At 41.7% G+C, this 22096-nt stretch overlaps 1 protein-coding gene across 2 annotated transcripts in view; it reads left to right on the forward strand.

Moving 5' to 3' along the window:
- The first annotated feature begins 1452 nt into the window (after positions 1–1452).
- Positions 1453–22096, forward strand: part of LOC124789488 (UBA-like domain-containing protein 1) — a 131077-nt gene continuing 110433 nt past the window's right edge. For both annotated transcript variants that reach the window (XM_047256868.1, XM_047256869.1), the window contains exon 1: positions 1453–1629. In XM_047256868.1, the coding sequence (XP_047112824.1) occupies positions 1522–1629 (108 nt within the window). In that variant the 5' untranslated portion in view covers positions 1453–1521. The remainder of the gene's footprint in view (positions 1630–22096) is intronic.

Genomic DNA, 22096 nt, shown 5'->3' on the forward strand with positions numbered 1-22096 from the left:
ACCAATTGTTGATTATAAATTATCCATGATGATTCACTAGATAGAATGGGAGCAAAGGAGTGCTTATTCTACATATGTCATCAACAGAACCCCAGAATGAATGCCTGACTGACAGTTCTACTGTGTGCTTGATGAGCAAAGTACACTCAACAGAAGAATTATTAAACCAACATATCTAACAAGGATCAGACAAGCAATATGTTTATGCTATCTCAGTGTCCTCAAAATATACAACAGATGAAGCCACAGCCTGTTGATATGCAACACTGACACATCTTGGCCTCCTGCATTCCTTACAGGACAAAGTTTTAATTATGGTTATTCTGTTACCTGATCAAACTATTATGAAAGTGTATTTCCAAACAATGGACGCCGTGAAATCTGTTCTCTCTCTGTGCTTAAACTTCTTTCAAACACTCATCTCCTAGATGAGACTACTGCACCCTGTCGACTTTGTAACACGACTAGTACATGCACTAATTGTGTAGACACAAGAGTACCTTTGTATTGCACCCATGTAAGGTAAGGGGTGAATGCAGAAACACTCCTGTTTTCTCTCAACAAATTTTAAAATATGCCTAATAATTATATTTGTATTGGTCACTTTCAATCAACTAACTTCTTGCCTGCAGTATGATTATTTTTTTTCTCTCTCCTTTTCTATATAGTGCCATGAGTTTTCATTTGCTTTAAATGCAACTCTAGAACGCAAATGTTAGAATTCTGAAAAATGTTAGGAAAGAACCCTTTGAAAACACGAAAAAAAATCGACTAATATCGGACTATCTAACAAATATTGGGGCTTACTACACCAGTACTGGTAGTAAAGCTATACAGGACGACACTGATACAAAAATGTAGGCATTAAAGGACTTAGTTAAAGAAACAATTATTATCCTTAACCTCCCACTGTGTAACCACCGGTAAGCTAGCTTATCGTTATTGTGATAACGCATTAAAGTCACAAACAGATTTTTTATTTATTCAAAGCTGCTTACACATGGACAAATTAGCTGAAACGTGATTGTATTTGAGAAGGCCAGGTGTGTGCGGTGTTCTTAGACCCCGACGTCAAACTCACGTCTCTACTTACTTTACGCTGCTTCTTGAGCGCCCCGTATTCATTTCAAAGCGTACAAACCATGCACTTCCATCACTCAAAATTACGTACACAAGGAAACATGCATAACTCAAAATCATTGCTAATTCTATACATGTCGTAAGTTTGCATCCACCACTTAGAAGCTGTAGGTGTGTATTATTTTATTTGATACTATGCATGTGTCCCTTTCCGCAACACTGTTTTAACTTTTCCATACTCCGCCCCGATACCGCTAAATTTGTTGTGCTGCAACAAAACGTGACTTGTAGGGGCGATGTGCTATTAGTGGAACAGCGAAACGCATTCAGCCAATCGAGGCACCGAAACTGACGTCATTCATGTCTGGGGGATGAGTAGTTTTGAAAACAAGTGTGGTGTCGTGACCTGTTGTGTATTATTTTGGCTCGTTTTCACGTAAAATGGACTCCTTGCGCGAGCAGGTGATGATCAATCAGTTTGTTTTGGCAGCAGGCTGTGCCAGAGAACAAGCAAAACAATTGCTGCAAGCGGCACATTGGCAGTTTGAGGTGAGATATTTGTAAACAAATGTCGACGAATGAAAATGGCTACTGTCTGTATACGCTGAAAGAACCACAATGCAAATTCATTTTGGTCGTGGAAATATCCACTAATGTTGGAGGTATTTGTTCGTGATATATACGTCGTTTCGTTAAAGCTATTGTGCCACGTGGTGAATAATAACAACAACAACAACAAATACACGGGCAATTAAAATTTGAGAATGCACGTTGCAGTTCCTTGTGTTTTGTTATTGTTTGGTTTCTTTCGATGGATGTATTTAAACAAAACTGTTCGTTTTGCAGCCCAGTAATCAAAAATCATTTTGTTGTAATGCAATTGTTAATGATGAAATGTTGCCAAGTGTTTTTAGCTGTTGTTCCTGTTGTTCAGAGTACTTAAGTGAGATTGAGGAGCAGGAAGTCGTGATCGAAAACTAACTGGCACTGTCAGCATTTGTTGGTGTTAGAAAGCCAAGTAATTTATGAACAGTGTTTGCCATATACGTAAGCTAGGCATAGAGTTACTCAATTGTGCAAATTTTTGCTTCATGTTTATTATGAAGTTTTGAACACGTGAGAAGAGAGCGTGCTAGTGAATTACGCAAAAAATACAGTAAATTAGACACTGCTTAGTATACATAGATCTATAGTAAAAGAATCCGGTAACAGTACATACTATGCACAGATTTCCTAACTTTGAACTCTCATATTCATTTTATTTACTAACATTGTAACTGACATACAATTAATATGGAGGAAACCCTCGTATTAGCACAAGGGGTTGAGTCACCAATGACTAAAACGGACATGATCATTGACTACTAAATGTGTGTCTTAAGTACCTGCTGTTTAAGTTTTGATATACGAAACAATAGCCTACATGAGATGGAATTTCATGCAGCAAAATTTTACTAACTTAACTACCTTCATATAAATATATTGCTCATCGTGTTGTTTATAATGTTACCGTATTTCATATGTTATACTATCATATTCATGTCATATCTAGCGTACAAACAAACGAAAATTATTTTATTCCGGAAATTCATTTGGCTACTTACGTAATATCCACGACAGTTTGTTTGATTGGTAGATAATGATGCAGGACGAGGAATTTTGTATTTTTTGAAGAGTTGTAACCTGGACAACACTTAAATATTCTGATTACATATTGACTCTTTAAGGGCGTACAGCGCCACCTTGGTAATCCAGAACATTGGATTTGTACGCAGGAGGTAACAGAATTGAGTAATTAACCGTCCAGGCTTCTTCAGTTTGGGTTTACATTGTTTGTTGTGGGCTCTATCCTCCCTCTGCCTTTCTACTGACGTGATCCTTCCCTCGAGACAAAATACCCACTTTCCCATTTTGATCGTCGGATTCCAGCGTCACTTCCCGTCTTTTTCGGTATGTCACATAAAACTGGCGGGAGGGGGATTTTAAGAGCGTTTGCTCATTCCGTTGCCCTGCAGTACAAAGAGATACATAAAAGACCTCATTAATTGAGAAGAGCGCTGATCGGTTCCATCGTGATTTCTCCCCCATCCCCAGGCAATCCATTATTAAAAAGATGATGTAGAATAGGAAAAAGTTCAAGGCTCGACTTGTTCCCCTTATTCCCTCGTTTCTCAGCCAAATTATTGGCTCAGAGGCTGGAAACTATACGGTATCTTGTTTTGTGGCGAGTTGTTGAAATGATTGTTGAGTGTTGATGTAAGTACTGTTTAATTTGACTGATATAACTTAAATACTACGTTTCTTGATTTTTCGTAAGAGCTGCTGTTGCTTTATTTGTGTAATACATAGATTTTTACTTCCTCTGGCGCTAACTTAATAGAATGTTGCCAGATAATCATGCTACTACGTGTAGTACGTCTTGCAGTTAGATTTAGTCAAATCGGTGGCACCAGGGCCGCGTGCCCTTGGAGTTGTTTCCTCGGGGACGCAGTTTCGTCGTATCCTAAAAACAATTTAGGAAGGACAAAGAAAGGGGGAAGAGGGTAGGCTAAGTAGTAAGGGGAAGAAGAAAGAAATGGGTTGAACGACACAATACTGGGAAGGGGACAGAGATGAAAGGGACTGTGGCAAGTTAAAGTTTCATAAAATCTACCTTTCCTTTGTAAAGAGAGGCTAGTTTCTTACTTTCGCCTACTAGATGCGGCCAGTCCTTTTTATTTCAAGTGAGCCAATGCAACGAAAATTTTAAAAATTGTATTTTGTGATTGGTGCTTCTGTATGCGACGATTTTTGCATTGATCGCCCATGAAACATTGAAAACGAATCGCCTTATTGTTGGAAACAATCTAAGCAGCTATGGGGATCAACAAAAAATGGGAAAAGGGGTAAGCCAGCTAAGACGAAGTTCGCCTTCGGCCCCACCCACTCTAGTTGACACCACTGAGTTAAATTTAGCAAGTGATATAGTACTTCTCACCATTGTTGGTGACGGGTGGGAGTCCAGCAGACTTGGAAGTGAAACAGTAGTTCATACTATAGTGAGACCGAATTTAAAAGCGCCAGTGTGTGGGGCAAAAGCATATAAGAATGATTCAGTACCGAGAGGCGGTTCAGCTGCACAGGCGAATTATAATAGGCAGACTGTTACGGCGTTGCAATTTTGGCGATGCAGTAATGTTGGTACAAGTTCAGAATATTTCAACAAATTGGATTTTCTTTGCGTTTACATTCTCAGTCGTTTTGCCTCCAGAACAAGGTAATATGTTAATTTTATATGGCTTTTGGGTGGCCTCATTCAGCCACTAATAATAAATCTAGAGGAAATAAACTTAAAAAGTATTCATTAAAGCTTCTTAATATTTAGTAGACGAATGTAACAAATGCTATTGCAATCACTTTCGAACGTTAAAGTCAATGAATTTTAACGTTGTTAAATTGGGGAACACGTGATGTCAGTGTAATCCTTGAAATTTTTTAGCGTATCAAGATCGCTACAATTGTTACAAGGGGGCCGGTTTCAACCGCTTTGAACGCATCTATAGCCTGAAGGCACCACATTTAGCTGTCGAAACCGGTCACATTGTAATAGATCCAGCCATCTAGCCCTATTTAAAAAAATGTGTCTTTTGACTAGCACTTTCTTTTTGTCTAAGAAGGAATATTATCAGCCGGCCGTTGTGGCCGAGCGGTTCTAGGCGCTTCAGTCCGGAACCGCGCTACTGCTACGGTCGAGGTTCGAATCCTACCTCGGGCATGGGTGTGTGTAACGTCCTTAGGTTAGTTAGGTTTAAGTAGTTCTAAGTCTAGAAGACTGATGGCCTCAGATGTTAAGTCCCAGCCTTAGAGCCAATTTGAATATGATGATGTCTTGATGTTTACAGTGTAGGACTAACGTCTTTTGAAACAGGTGTTATCCCTTTATATGGTAGTTGACTTCCTCTTACGGATTATACATCCAACTAAAATGTAGTTTGAAACATCATTCATGCGACCAGACAAGCACCTACCCCACTCGACAATGAAGCGCGCTAGTCAACAGTATAGTACCCAAGAGCAGCCGACAAGCCCGAACTTTTAGCAACAACAACAATGAAATTGTCGCACCATGGAGAATACAAAATCAACGTGTGATATGAGGCAGTGTGTTGACATTCCTCCCCATCTCCTATTTTCATGGTATGTTTATGACTCAGCTTAAACTACCAGTATAAGCGCGTATGCAAATTCCCTTACTGCAAAATAAGCTGGAGAAGGAAGTAACAAGAAATCACCAACATAATAATATCCTAAAAACTGGCGGCCGGCTCTCGTAGCCTAATGGTGAACATCACAATCCCTCATGTTGTGAATCCGGGTTCGATTACCAGTAATGCTAGGGACCCATTTTTTGGTGGGAGGACTGGACCGGGTTGCACCCAGCTTCGTGGTGCCAGTTACGGAGCTAGTTGAATGAGAGGTAGAGGCTCCAAAGCCGAAATGTCTACGACTGCAGAGAGTACTGTGGGCTGACACCAAGGAGATTAAAACTCTGGCCGACCCCAGGTCGCTCATAAAAGCATTCGAGATGAATAGCTGAGGGTGACACACGGTCGGTCGACTATCGCGTGGTCTTCAGGACCTAATCGCAAGGTTCTTTCCTTTGAATACTTGCATGGTTCGTTTTCTCAGCAATCAACAACATTAATATTAGGCCTTATTCGGCATAGCAGGGATATGATGTTAAGGTTATTGAAATTTTGTTTTTAGTGTGTTAGTTTGTATCTCGCCATAATTTTAAGCCAAGCTTTCCCGTAAACTGCGGTATAACTTTGAGAAGGTATAGAGAATTACGGTTTTGACGTCCCGTTCACTGCAGAACCAATGGAAACGGAACAGTCCCTGATCGAGGAAGGATAGGAATGGGAATCGGCTGTGTCCTGTTCAAGGACAACAGAAAACCAAATTCCACCCGAAGTTGAGTCCATTGTCTCACACCAAAGCGCCAACTCGTTCAGTGGAAATAGTTTTGTTTTACGTGAGTTTTTAAAAGTTTCGTTCAAATGGATAGAAAAATGGTTCAAATGGCTCTGAGCACTATGGGACTTAACATCTATGGTCATCAGTCCCCTTGAACTTAAAAACTACTTAAACCTAACTAACCTAAGGACATCACACACATCCATGCCCGAGGCAGGATTCGAACCTGCGACCGTAGCGGTCACGCGGTTCCAGACTGAAGCGCCTAGAACCGCACGGCCACACTGGCCGGCCAAATGGATAGACTGAAGTACAGTGCTCTCATAAAATTTCTTGTTTCTTTCACCAAGGGAAGTTCATCGAAAGCTTGTGATGTGGTTTATTCGAAACCTGCTCCCTCGCTTTCAGTAATTATGAAATAGGAAGCTGAACTCAGGTTTAACCGTATTTCTATAGAAAATGAGTGATGTGAAAGACGTCCTATATCTGCAACCAAGATTTTGAGAGATGTGGTCATGAACGATCGATGATGAAAGGTAGTAGCTGACCACGTCAGCAGAGCAACGAATTTGCCCGTAAAGTGATTTGGTTGTGGAAAAATTGATAGTTTTGATGTACGAACTGTTGGGAGTATCCACCCTGCTCATCAGATGTGTTATCTCTGACATCATCTGTTCGACAGTCTATAAAGTGATTTGTGACTGGGTAATCTTTCAAGCCCGATGAGAATGACATCTGTTGGTGCTTGTTTTTCAGACCTATCAGAATCACTGTTTCAGAATGGATTCTGCTCAAATATGAGAGGATTATGAAACCAAATAATTGCAGTTCGCTACCCATGACCGGCTGTCAAAACCGGGAGACTGTTTCACCACTCGTGCAATTTGCAGTAACAAATGTTGCTTCCCTGTATATTTACTTTTCACGTCTACATCACTAGTAACAATTTGGACAGTAACTCTGGGAATTTAATTTTCTTTGGAGTGCTTTATTGGCACTTTGAGGTTCCCTCGGAGGCAGCTTCGTTATATGACATGGCGTGCGGTGTATTTTTTAGTAAAAAGACTGCCTACCCTTTCACAAGCAAAATACCTACAAACTCCCACGCAATTCGAACGCGAAAATTCGTCTGATAGCACGTCAGACATTCCAATTTTTCCATAAAGATATCTCTTTATTTAGAATTTTCCTGGCAATTAAGCATTCAAAAATGGCTATTAATGTACTCAAAATTCCCCTCTTTTACAAATTTACACACACACACACACACACACACACACACACACACACACACACACACACACACACACACACACACACACACACGCGCGCGCGCGCGCGCGCGCGCGCGCGCGCGCGCGCGCGCGTACTGAGAGAGTGAGAGAGAGCTTTATATCATGAATTTTTAACCTTTTATCGGTTTGCCACCTTTGGCGAGTCAAAGGAGGGACACTGCTGCGTTTAACAAGTCAAAAGTGAGGACGCTCCAATCAAAAGGTAGCTCTTAAGATATTAAATGTGCAATTCTTACTAACTTTCGTCAGTTTTTGTCCTCACACAAAATCTGAAATGCCCAGACGTACTTTCTTTCTGATGTAGCGGGTCTGCATAAGTTTCTTCTTCTGTAGAATATGCTGACAGGCCTCTGAGCTGCACATATTATAGATTACTTTTACAAGAAGTTCGCTTTCCACAGATATCACCTGAAGTCTATTTCACTCATCAGTACACAAATTTTTCCTCGAGGCAAACGCACGTTCTCTGTGTATGTTGTGTACACAAGAATGGAAGACATAAATTTCACTGTTTTTAATAAGTAAGGAAATACAGTTTTGCAAAGAAATGAACCCATTTTTGATCAGTTGGCAAACCTGAAGTTTTAAAAGTTTGGTGACACTTCTCAATCCTGCGAATTCATTGTACAACTCGTCACCGTTTGCTTTCATACAGTGGTCATTTACAATATCTATAAGACTATCAAAGGCCATCTCATCTTTAATGCTAAGGACACAGAACTTTCTGAAAGGCGAGGTTTCGAAATCGAACCACTTGGGCGGCTTCTCTGATAAACGATAGCACACTCTATCCTAAATATTTGCAGATAATCTAAAGTATTTCCCGTGCAGACCAAGTCTTTGCTTATTTTGTGACAGTCTAAGTGCTCTACGAGGAGGTAGCATATGCAGGGTGATTCTTGGCAATGTTTAAATACTTCCGAAGCGACGTAGATGACAGTGAGACAAGTGATTTAATACACGGTGTCCCACTCGAAAGAGACCTCACAAACATGTGTAGTTAATTCCGCTGAAATTGCACCATGTAATCTGTGACGTTTGACGCGGCAAACAAGACTGAGAGGAGTGGAACGGTGTTGGGTCTTCACGGCGGGGGAGGCCGCCATTATCGTTAGAAAACGTGACTACATCATTTGACGCAACAGTGTGTTAGTGACTATCGCTGTTCTGTCGGAGAGCCCATATTTCTTGTGAAACAGTGCTGGTTTTCATTAAGATATGTCAGCGCATGTTTGTTGAAAGGTTTGGTGACAAGCATGTACCGCGTAAATGCCGAGTACAAAAGTTAGTGAACAAGATGGAAAGCAGTGGAACGGCGGGGTAGGCCGCCATTATCGCGAGAAAACGTGACTGACGTGAAACAACGTTGTTGGCCTCTTCTCCATAGTCTGTTCGACGTTTATTTCAGGAATGTGGTATGTCACTGAGTACAAGTCGCGAGCTGCGAAGAACGCCAGCATGTATCCATACCGGTTTACAGTTGTTCAGGAACTGAATGTCAGTGTCAAAGACAAACGCATTACATTTTGTCGTTGGTTTCAGCAATTTATTGCTCAGGGGCCAGGAATGTTGCATTACATATGGTTCAGTGATGCCTGGTTCCACATCTCTGGCTATGTAAACTCTCAGAATACACGTTTGTGGTGTAATGAAAATCCACATGCACTGGTCAAACAACCCCTGCATTCACAAAAGATTTGCGCGCAATATCACAGCGTCGCATCATCGAACCAATTTTTTTCGAGTCTACTATGACAAGTGCAGTTTACATCGAAAAGTTACGGGAATTTGTGAACCAATTGGACGACGAAGAACTTACCTTCGGCTGGTACCAACAGGACGGCGCCACATGCCACACGTCTCGAGTGACCGTGGCCGAGGTCGGTCGAAACATTTTTCCCCGGCAGAGTGATTTCGAAAGAACTGTGGCCCCCATGGTCACCTGATTTTTAACATCACCTGACTGTTTCCTCTGGGGTGACCTAAAAGGCTACGTCTACAGGAACAAACCATACAACTTGGAAGATTTACGAGAGAACATCATCTGTGAAATCCAGCAGTGACACCAGAGGTTCTGACAGCAACATTTTAGAATCAGCAGCGTCGAGTTCAACTGTGTTTACAAGTCAAGGGCGGTCACTTCCAGCACCTTTTGTTAATCACCTTCATTTTCCTAAAACAAAGCATTACATACTCCATTTTCTCATTTTTATGCAAAGCCTCTAAGTGTAATTTAAGCAAATGTTTGTTTGTGTGTCTCCTTTCGAATGGGACAAGATCGTAAATGTGAAACATGTGACGTCACCAGCTGAGGTACCTCGCCGCATTTGCAGCTGTTGAGCCTGTCGGTCTGTCGCACTTAATCATCCCAAACCAAGTTAAGTATTCAACGCGGTAAGACTCTGGGCCCAGGTGCGCGACTTTAGTGCGTGAAGCACAGGGTTCGAGTCGCGTGTCTGGCAGGCGGCTTTTTTGTTCATGGCGTTAGACAATACTGTATTTACACTGAGGTAAGATTACTATTTTAGCCGGCCGCGGTGGTCTCGCGGTTCTAGGCGCGCAGTCCGGAACCGTGCGACTGCTACGGTCGCAGGTTCGAATCCTGCCTCGGGCAAGGATGTGTGTGATGTCCTTAGGTTAGTTAGGTTTAAGTAGTTCTAAGTTCTAGGGGACTGATAACCACAGCAGTTGAGTCCCATAGTGCTCAGAGCCATTTGAACCATTACTATTTTATTTGCCAGTCTCGTGGTCTTTCCTGTTTTACTGCAAAGTACAGTACAACAAAAACCTACCATATTTCGCCACAAACAGCCGAACTGCGTCGTTACCAGTAAATGACCTACGTTTCCTTTACAATTTTTTTTTTTTTTTTTTTTTTTAACGAATGGACAGAGGGGAAGACAGACAAAACTAGAGCAGCTTTTACTTGGATACAGTGAGGGCAATAGTTTTGAAACTTAAACGTTTACAACATATCACATTTGCAAATTTACACCCTATCACTTTTACAGAACGTGTTCAAAATTAGCACCGTTTGCTCGAATGCAAGTACTGCGTCGCTAAATCACTCCTTCACGCACAGCCGCTCGCAGAACGTGATACGAGCTACTTCGTCTGGTGACGCCACATGTTCAACACACACACACACACACACACACACATATATATATATATATGCTTGTGTCTGTATATGTGTGGATGAATATGTGTGTGTGTGCGAGTGTATACCCGTCCTATTTTCCCCCTAAGGTAAGTCTTTCCGCTCCCGGGATTGGAATGACTCCTCACCCTCTCCCTTAAAACCCACTTCCTTTCGTCTTTCCCTCTCCTTCCCTCTTTCCTGATGAGGCAACAGTTTGTTGCGAAAGCTTGAATTTTGTGTGTATGTATGTGTCTGTCTGTGTTTCTATCGACCTGCCAGCGCTTTCGTATGGTAAGTCACATCATCTTTGTTTTTATATATATATATATATAGAGGGGGTTTATTTCTTGGCATTTGCGACATCATGTGTCTTACATTAAATTACGTGTCTAAGCGCCATGTACGTCGCTACGAGGGTTTTTAAACGTTAAGAAGGATCACAAACAGAACAAGCAGTGTTTTAGTCGTGTGTCGCGCGGTGAAACAAGGAAAAGCAACAGTTTTTTGCATCTGTGAACAGATCTAATACAAAATTGAAAACGCAATGCGGCCAGTTTCGATTCGACTCAGTACTCGCCGATCCGGTATAGTTTTCCTGTGTTATTGTGCGTCTAAACGGCAGTTACAATATTTGTGTGACCATATGTTTCTCTATCACTAGTTTTGTGTTCTCTGTCAGAGATAAAGAGAATGTGCGGTCTGTTAGATGTCCTATAGTCTTACAGAGATCCTCGTGAAGGTATGCGTTGCGTATGTTGTAGCTTAGTCCGCAGCTCGTGGTCTCGCGGTATCGTTCTCGCTTCCCGAACACGGGGTCCCGGGTTCGATTTCCGGTGGGGTCAGGGATTTTTCCTGCCTCGAGATGACTGGGTGTCATTGTGTCGTCTTCATCATCATATCCCCATTACGGTTGGAGGAAGGCAATGGCAAACCACCTCCACTAGGACCTTGCCTAGTAAGGCGGCGCGGGTCTCCCGCGTCGCTCCCCTACGCTCTGTAAAGAAGAATGGGACTCATCATCATCATCATGATGTAGCTCATTGACAGAGCGTCTATTCGTTTTTATCTTGGACATTTTGGAAATCGTATTACTTTATGCAGGCCGTAGTGCTCCACACACACCTCTTAGCCAGTACCTATGGCCACTATCTAGCAGCAAAATTGTGCTATGCAGTTGAGGCCAAGGGTCCTGTTGCCCATGGAGCATAAAGTGGAGGTGGGGCTGCGTGGAATTCTTTTGTCTGCACTTTGGTGTTATCTTTTATTTACTGACAGCAGTTATACTTATTTTTTAAATAAAAATACATGTTGGAAGTAGAAAACTATAAATTTACGGTAAAATTTAAGAAGAGAATAACAGAAGACTGGAAAGAATATATATAGGTATCGCTTCCCCAATATTACCTGGGGAACGGGACACGGTATTGAACTTCAAGTCCAGTGTCCGCACGTCGTGTTACCCATTTTCGTATTGTCTACATGAACATCCCTCTTCAGGAAAACTCGATTTGTTCAGTTCGTATTGATCTAATCTATGTCGGTGGTGTTTGTTTGTGTGCTGTGTGAGTTAATGTTTGTTAGGTTACATAACAACTATTACTTGTACTAGGTTAGCTAGTGAACAAATCCTGCATGGCTTTGGAACAATCTCCTGCCTCTGTGTCGTCTGATTAAGTTATACACTGTTCCTACGTAACTATAGGAGAAATAACAAGCCACCACTAATTATCATTAATCTTGTAAAAACATTTTTGTAGACTAAAACTAGACTTTTTGTGTAGTGGACCCATTAATTTTGTGTAATTGTGTAATATGCATGATTTGTTTCTGTTGTGTTTGATTTTGCTTGCTTACCTTATATTTAATATACATATATTACATTTTTATTACGTTTACAGTGATTTGTTCATTTATCAACTACTTAACAATGTTGGGTATAGGTTTAATGTAGATTCTAGAACATCTATCCACAGACTATTCTAATTACTTCAACTTTTAATTATTTTCATTCATAATTCTTTCCTTATATATAAAATTCTCGTGTCATAGTGTTAGTTACCATACTTCTCCGAAACGGCTCGATCGATTCTGATGAAATTTTATACGTATATTCGGTAGGTCAGAGAATCGGTCGTAATCTATTTTTCATACCCCTAAGTGATGAGGATGTTCCACCCCAAAAATTCTCTTCTTATTTTTTGGACAGAAATTTTTATTTTTTATGATGTGGCATTAAAAAATATACACAACATTAAATTTTCACCCTTCAACCACCAACCCCTATTTTCTAATAGCGATTTTAGTAATTTAATAGTTTTCAATCCCGGTCGATAACTGATCAATTATCACTTGATCAGTTATCCCCGCCAGGTGTCTACCGATGATAATCTTTCACTATGCGATAGATAGGTAATTGAAGAAAACGTACCAAAAGCAACGACTCAAATATCTCTCTTTAAAGTCAGTACCGCCATTAGACTGTTTTTTAGTTGCAGTGTTACATTTACACGATTATGATATCGACTTCAGAGTGCCATTATACAGTGTTTAAGATGTGTAAAACACTTGATAATGACACTTTGAAGCCGAAATCATGATCGTTAACACTGCAAATAAAAAGCAGTCTAATTGCGGTACTGTCTTTAAAGAGATATATTATGACTGTGGCTCCACATTATGAAAAAAGTATCGAATATCCCTCTATGAATCGACGTAACTAGACGGAGAAATTTAACTTGGTAGCACGCGTCATTCGCCAAACCGACATTTAGGCCTAGCGCACACGCATCGATTTTTATCGTACGGAAATATATCGTACGATCAAATTCTTTTAGTCGAACAAAGAAGTTCCTATGCTTTCCTTTGTTCCTCTAAAAGAATTTAGTTGTACAATATTTTTACGTACGATATAAATCGATGCGTGTGCGCTTGACCTTATTCATAATGCTGGCGAACACGTTTCCACATGAAATTGCTGCTATGTTTGTATGCTCATGGACGACCCGTGTATCGGCTGCAATTGTTAAATCCGCGCTATCTACCGTGAAACGCTAGAACTAATAATGGCCGATACTGCCGGACTTCCCCCTAAGCCTTTCCTGACTCCCTACAGAGTTTTCGGCCATTATTATTGTTTGTGTCACGGGCTCCCGCCAGCAACGGCTGTTGTGTTACACGTATACATTATTCTTATAGACTAGAGATAATTTATATGGCAAAACAACGTTTGCCGGGTCAGCTATAACATATAAAGATTTTCAGAGGCGGAACGAAGTTCGCCGGGTATAGCTAGTAAGATATAAATTGCAATCTTTGATTAATGTTCACGTGAGTAGTTGTGCATGTTTTATGTTATGTATGTTTTCTGTGTATCTGTTATGTAAGTGTTGTAACTGTGACTCGTTTCATCGTCAGTACTGGAAATATTTGAGCTATCTAAGTCGGTCTGTCTTCGTCTTCTGCTCCTTCTGTATTGATGTGTGTCTGTATACGTCATGTTCTGCTTTGAGATGTTGGTGATTGTCTTCAACTGCCTCCACGTATCTGGATTTCTCAGTGCATCGTATAGTGTTGTTTCCGTTACTAGAACTGTGCCCCGGCGGGGGTTGACATGGCGCAACTCGTAACTGCTCCCTAATATTGGGGAAATTGAATAGTCTTGACAGCCCTCAGCACTCTCATCTCACTCTGTTTGCCAAGTGTCCGTACACCAAATTTTAGTTGGCGCCTATCTTCTATGTGGTGCCCAGTGATCTGCAACACTCACTCTCAGGTCTATCCACCTTCAACCAGTGTGATTATATCAGTTGTGTGTATTCCATGTAGTACAAATAGCGAATCAATTATGGGGTGCCGAGTGCTCCAGATAGTCGAAGTAGCACACTCCTCTGCCCCACCTAACACTGATCCTGTTCATGATGAAGGTGAGTCTGTGTGCCCATATTCTAGCTGCAAAACTCAATAATGACGTGAAAAGTGCACAGCGGTACATTTGGTGTGTATATAGTCTTTGTCGTGTCGAATTTAATGTCTCTAGTTTGTGATGTATACTTCCAGCTTTGTTTGTGATTAGTCTTATGTGTTCGTTGAAGCTATGTCGTTTTGCGTTTTATGTTTGTGTTACGTATTTTAATTGCTGGGTGTCTTTGTAGTGATCCTTAAGCATTATGGATGCAGTTTTTCTGTGCTGCTATAGATAATTTGTTTTGGTTGCACCATTGTTGTATTGTATGTAGCATACCACTGGCGAATTTTCCAACATTGCTTTTGTGTTGGCTGATATCACAACTGACAGGACATCAGCGTATGTAACAATCTCGTCTGAACGTTCATCTCCCTTAGTTAAATTCAAGAGTGGTTCAATTGTAATATCCCGGAAGATAGGTCTGCAGTTCGAGCCTGTGGACATCCTTTGGTAATCCTTTTTACAACCTTGTGGGGGGCCCTCTTGCCACTCAGCCACTCTGTTCCTACAACAATAAGGAAGACTATGGTACAGGGATCCTGGTTACCTGTAGTTCTCGAAATCGTGCAAACATTGCTGGCCACGAAAGATTATCAAAGGCACCAGCAATGTCAATAAGAATCGCAGCTGCTTACTTCTGTAATGTTTTTTCTACAACTTAGAAAGCCCAATTAATCGTGTCGTCAATAGATTTTCCCATCTAAAGCCAAATTGGTGCTGACTAAGGCCACGGAGTTCCCTGTAGCGTGGAGACGGTTACACAGAAGCCTCTTGTGGACCTCAGCCAATATATTTAATAAGCAAATTGGTCAGTATGATTTTGCTTCTGATGGATCCCTACCTGTGGGTTTTTTTTTTTTAACAACTACGGTATTGATTGTTTTCCAGACTAGAGGCACACTTCAGTGAACAGTATGGCTGTAGAGAAGAGAGACTGTGCGCATTTACTGAAACTGTTTTATGTAAATGGCAGTAATTACAGTGTTGTATTGAGAGAGTATCCCCAACTGGAAAGTCTGAGGAGAGGCCCGATGCCATTAAATGGTTTAAAGAAGATAATAATGAAATTCTTCAGTTTGGATTCTGTAGAAATGTTGGAACACGTGAGGCAATACTGACCCTACGACTTATCTTAGAAGAAAGATTAAGGAAAGGCAAACCTACGTTTCTAGCATTTGTAGACTTAGAGGAAGCTTTTGACAATGTTGATTGGAATACTCTCTTTCAAATTCTGAAGGTGGCAGGGGTAAAATACAGGGAGCGAAAGGCTATTTACAATTTGTACAGAAACCAGATGGCAGTTATAAGAGTCGAGGGGTATGAAAGGGAAGCAGTGGTTGGGAAGGGAGTGAGACAGGGTTGTAGCCTATCCCCGATGTTATTCAATCTGTATATTGAGCAAGCAATAAAGGAAACAAAAGAAAAGTTCAGAGTAGGTATTAAAATCCATGGAGAAGAAATAAAAACTTTGGGGTTCGCCGGTGACATTGTAATTCTGTCAGAGACAGCAAAGGACTTGGAAGAGCAGTTGAACAGAATGGACAGTGTCTTGAAAGCAGGGTATAAGATGAACATGAACAAAAGCAAAACGAGGATAATGGAATGTAGTCGAATTAAGTCGGGTGATGCTGAGGGAACTAGACTAGGAAATGAGACACTTAAAGTAGTAAAGGAGTTTTGCTATTTGGGGAGCAAAATAACTGATGATGGTCGAAGTAGAGAGGATATAAAATGTAAGACTGGCAATGGCAAGGAAAGCGTTTCTGAAGAAGGAAAATTTTATTAACATCGAGTATAGATTTAAATGTCAGGAAGTCGTTTCTGAAAGTATTTGTATGGAGTGTAGCCATGTATGGAAGTGAAACGTGGACGATAAATAATTTAGACAAGAAGAGAATAGAAGCTTTCGAAATGTGTTGCTACAGAAGAATGCTGAAGATTAGATGGGTAGATCACACAACTAATGAGGAGGTATTGAATAGAGTTGGGGAGAAGAGGAGCTTGTGGCACAACTTGACTAGAAGGGATCGATTGGTAGAACATGTTCTGAGACATCGAGGGATCACCAATTTAGTATTGGAGGGCAGCGTGGAGGGTAAAAATCGCAGAGGGAGACTAAGAGATGAATACACTAAGCAGATTCAGAAGGGTGTAGTCTGCAGTAGGTACTGGGATGTGAAGAAGCTTGCACAGGATAGAGTAGCATGGAGAGCTGCATCAAACCAGTCTCAGGACTGAAGACAACAACAACAACAACAACAACAATGAAATCCTAAAACATGGATGAGCCTGGTGTGGCACCTGGAAGAGGAAGGCAGTGGAAGTTATTGACAAGGTTACCGTTGCTGTGAATGACCCTGCAGCAAGTGTACCGGCCAGTGCTAGTGCTTGTGCAGTGTCGCTGGAATTGTCCATAATCGTCTTCCGCAGCAGCGTTTTGAATTTGCTCTTCGGTTTCTGGCACTGATGGAAGTTGATGACATGTGGGGGGCTACATTCTTTTTAGTTACGAGGCACATTGTACACTACAGGATGCAGTGAATACACAGAACTGCCAAATTTGGGGTACTGTTAAACCGCGTGTTGTGCGCAAGGAGCCATTACACTCGCTGTATGTGACTCCATGATGTGGATTCACAAGCACCTTTATTCTCAGTCAGTTCTTTACAGAGAACACACCCACCCGGTATGTTAGTAATCACCCAAACAACATAACCTGTAAACATGCGGCCGTATAAAAGTCTGGTGTCATGGTTCCATTTCTTTGCCTAGATTTGGATGTCGTAATTTCGGACCTAGGCCATCTTATCCATGTACACCTCGCAATGAGCATGCATTGAAAACTTCTGATTTTGAATCTGTTCACTGTGACAGTTGAAGGCATTTTCTGACCTAATATAAAGCATACACCACTAAAGTAGGGATTGTATTCATACAGAAAATCGTAATGAAATAGAGTTTAAAGTATTCAGAAGACAGACGTTTGGTGTAGGGACTGGCAGCTGATGCTCAGCATAAATTAATGTAAATGTAACACATTGCTCATAAATGGGCGGAAAACCCCACGGTTTTCTGGTTACATGATTGGTAATCGTCACTAGAAACAGTAAGGTGACAGTTATAAAAATATATGGGAGTATAAATCCGAAGTTATTTCAAGCAGAATGACCGTGTAAAACTTGTCGTAGGAGAAGCAGATACCCAACTGAGTATCATTAAAACAATCCTGATAATATGTAATTCATCCTCGAAAGATGTAACTTACAAAATCGTCATCGGCCTCTATCGAATACTGCTTATCAAACAGCGTTAATTGAGAATATCCAAAGAAGCAGCACTTTTCATCACGGGTTTGTCTAGTAAGCTCAAGAGCGTCAGCGCCAAGGAGAAACCCTTCAAACTTCGGTGACAGATGTCACAGGAGAGGTACTACGCATCTGTATAGGTTTTACTGCTATAATTCCTATATCATACGTCGGAAGAACAGTCAGTCATATTACTCCTGCCGGGCGCGGTGACCGAGCGGTTCTAGGCGCTTCATTCCGGAACCGCGCGACTGATACGTCGCAAGTTCGAATCCTGCCTCCGGCATGGATGTGTGTGATGTCCTTAGGTTAGTTAGGTTTAAGTAGTTCTAAGTTCTAGGGGACTGATGACCTCAGGTGTTAAGTCCCATAGTGCTCAGAACCATTTGAACCATATTACTCGTCCCATGTACTGCTCTCTCGTGAGGAAAAAGCATGCAGGCCAAGTCATGGGGATTTCCTCAACTGGACCCTTACTCACAGACAGCACAGGATGTCTTGGAGATTGTGTGCAAGGTGTAAGTCAAGAGATTTTATAGGCTGCCTGTACGCATCGTGCGTTAAAGCCCGTGATAAAACTCAGCAAAGGAGTACATAGTGCAAGGAAAAGCCATGGAAGAAAAATACACACACACTATATTTTTCAGAATTGCAATTTAGTTTACAGATGAACGAACCGAAGTTCGATTTACACTGGACACCAACAACAAACTACGCCACGAAATGGTAAATTGTGGTGTCTTCACCGTAAACACAGCGTCAACGACACGTCACGTCTCACTGCCCAGAACTGGACAGTGAAAGTGAGCTTAGGAGCGCTCTTCGACGTTACAGAAAGACTGAATATAGTTTCAGCATTAAGAGACCAGCAACGTTGTAGAATTTATTAATGGGCGAATAAAAATTCATAATATGTTTTCGTTGCAAAGATCCTGTTGATAAATTTTACACACCGCTGAGAACTGGAAAAAAAGAAAAGTACAATATAAGATATGTAGGATATATCATTATTAACAGCGAAAGCTGGAAATATACCACCAAAGCAAAGTTACATTTTCTGGCTCTGATGGACCAATCTAGACCGACCGACCGTCGCCGCGCGGGATTAGCCGAGCGGACTAAGGCGCTGCAGTCATGGACTGTGCGGCTGATCCCGGGGGAGGTTCGAGACCTCCCTCGGGCATGGGTGTGTGTGTTTGTCTTTGGATAATTAAGGTTAAGTAGTGTGTCAGCTTAGGGACTGATGACCTTGGCAGTTAAGTCCCATAAGATTTCACACACATTTGAACATTTTTTGACCGACCGCCGCGTCGTCCCCTGCCAATGGCGCATTGTGGATGCGGTTGGAGGGTCATGGGGTCAGCACACCGGACTCCCGGCTGATGTCGGCTTCTTGACCTAGGAGCCGTTACTTCTCACGCAAGTAAGAAGTATTTCGATGCTGAGGAGTGAACCCCAGTCCACTCCTCCCATCAAGGAAAAATCTGTGGTAGTACCTGAGCATAGCAGCCAGACACGCTGACCACTGAGCTACGGAGGCGTACGAAAATTACCATAATAGATGAACAAACGTTTCTGTCAACATGAGGTCATAAACGAGGCAGTCTGAGAGATAATTGCGAATGTATTGTTAGGTGATGCCACTGACTTCATCAGTGGAGTTGTGTTTTTTGTTGTGTGTTTCCAAAATGGAACAGCGGAATTTAGAGCAACGGTATGATATCACGTTTTGCGTTAACCTTGGGGAATCCGCGAGTGTGACCTTCGAAAAGTAGATACAGGCCCATGGGAAACATTCCTCGTCAAGAGCACAAGTTTTTCGCTGGTATAAATTATTTTTGGGAAGCCGAGAACACGTTGAAGATAAACCTTCTTCAGGGAGACCTTCAACTTTAAAATCCATCGGAAACGTCGAACGTGTGCGTGGTCTGGTGAGATCAGACCGACATTGAACCATAAGGATAACTGGTGACCTGTTAAAAAGACCTCCACCATACATCAAATTTTGACCGAAGTTCTGCACACGCGAAAAATTTGTGCCAAAACGGTGGCGGAAAACCTCACAACTGAGCGGAAGAACAATTGAAGAACATGTGTGTTGATCGTCTTGAGAGGACTGCCAGTGACCACAAATGGTTCAGTCGTATAACCACAGGTGATGAATCGTGGATTTTGGAGTACGACCCTGAGACATCTTGAGCGAAAAAAGCTCGACTGGGCAAATCAAAGATCAGAACAATGCTGACGGTAGGGGTATTGTGCATAAAGAATTTGTCCCTCCAGGATCAATTATCAACCGAGTGTTTTACTAAGATGTCCTTGAAAGGCTCAAGAAAAGCGTGAAACGAGTGAGACTGGACATTGCAGAGAATTGAATACTGCATCATGACAACGACCCATATCACACAGCAATTCCCATCAAGGAATTTTTGATTTGAAAAGTTTCTGTTGTTCCACAGCCCTCATACCCTCTACGCTTGATCTGAGTTCTTGTGACTTTTTTGTTTTTCCAAAACTGAAAAATGTCTTAAACGGACGCCATTTTATGACGAAAAAATTGTGACCGCTATGTTAAAGGCCCTACCACTTGAAGCCTTTCAGCGCTCCTACTAAGACTGAGAACAACGACCGGCTGTGTGTAGCTGCCGAAGGGAATTACTTTGAAGGGGACAATATTTTTGTTTGAAGAAAAAAAAAAGGTTTGGTAGATAAAAAAATCTGTCGCCTTACTTTTCTCACACACTCCTTTTATGTGTTATAAATAGAAACTTTTCAGTTAAGACCCCATCCAATTTGGCTTAAATTGCACCCGCGGCGTATATTCACAAGTAATTTAATATTGCCTTTTCAGTACGTTACGTATTACAGTTTACTGCCTACACTATTTGTTACAGGAAGTTTTCCTTGTGCAATCCTCACATTTGATTGCAATTCTGCACTCGGCTCTGCAGTGTGTTACGGTAGCATTGCTCCAAACACTCCCAGATCATCTCGTAAATCTTGACAAGAGTGTAAAGGTCGCTAATCCATTTCTTCAACTGTATCAACGGTGTGCTGCGTACTTATTATTTTAGAGAACCGTAGACAGAAACGTCCAGGGGACTGAGGCCACTTGATCTTGGATCTTGGCCAAAATGCAGGACCTACTTGACCTTTCTTGGACCATACTGGCTTGTTAGATGTCGTCTTAAACGAGCAGGAAAAGGTGCTGATGCTCCATCATGGATCTACCACGGTCCCCAGCCCCACGGGCTACGGCTGAAAATTGCGTCTAGTTGGATGCGGACGTTTCAAATCCATTTGTGTTAACTAGAAATACGTTTCATACTATTATCAGTTGTGGTTCACAACCGCATATTCCCAGTTATCTCGCAAACTACTCTTTTACGAAGCCAGGTTTACTGGAAAATTTGTGCTCCTATTATCGTCTATTTTCATTCATGTCCGTGTTCGCTATTAATTATGATACTGGCACAGACAAACAGAACATGGATATTTAGATGGCAGCACTTGCAGCTCATATTCTTTATCTTTGTGTCACCAACGCGAAACTTTTTGACTATACTTGGTTATTTGAAAGAAAACAATCTGCGGGGGATGGCGCGGCAACAGCTTGCTTTGGAAATCTGTGCATTGGATTGCCTATTTATAGCTGTGGACTAATTCAGCGCGACAGTACGAAGCGGATGATTTGTCGACAAGCTCTGACACACCAGCAAAAAAAAAAAAAAAAAAAAAATAATGTGTGTGAATCTTATGGGACTTAACTGCTAAGTCATCTGTCCTAAGCTTACACACTACTTAACATAAATTATCCTAAGGACAAACACACACACCCACGCCCGAGGGAGGACTCGAACCTCTGCCGGGACCAGCCGCACAGTCCTTGACTGCAGCGTGTCAGACCGCTCGGCTAATCCCGCGCGGCACACCTGCTCCCTACTGAAACTACGCCATGGTGCATATTACAGATACAAACTTGGAGAGATGGTCTGTCCAATGATATAAGTTATTTTTCTGTATTTCTTGTGGTTTTCGCGCAGTCATTCACTGAAACTCCTACGGTACTTAGGAATAGCCCTTTACACAAATTCTGACGTTAGTGGACGTCCACAACGTACCAACGTCTATATTTTTATTTTTACATATAGTCATTGACGTTCCGTGGTGTTTGATGTGACATCACTTACACTGTGAACTGATCTTTTTTCGACCGCTAACTCACTCTTTTCAATAAAATTCTCTCGGGCTTCCAGCCGCGCGAATTGGTTTAAAATACACGAGCTTTCTACCGAGTACCCCTCCGCCATTGTCAAGTGGTGGCCGACACTTGAAAGTGGCGCACATTCCTTGT

This window comes from Schistocerca piceifrons, chromosome 3 (genome assembly GCF_021461385.2).
Source record: "Schistocerca piceifrons isolate TAMUIC-IGC-003096 chromosome 3, iqSchPice1.1, whole genome shotgun sequence".
In the NCBI taxonomy this organism is placed as follows: domain Eukaryota; kingdom Metazoa; phylum Arthropoda; class Insecta; order Orthoptera; family Acrididae; genus Schistocerca; species Schistocerca piceifrons.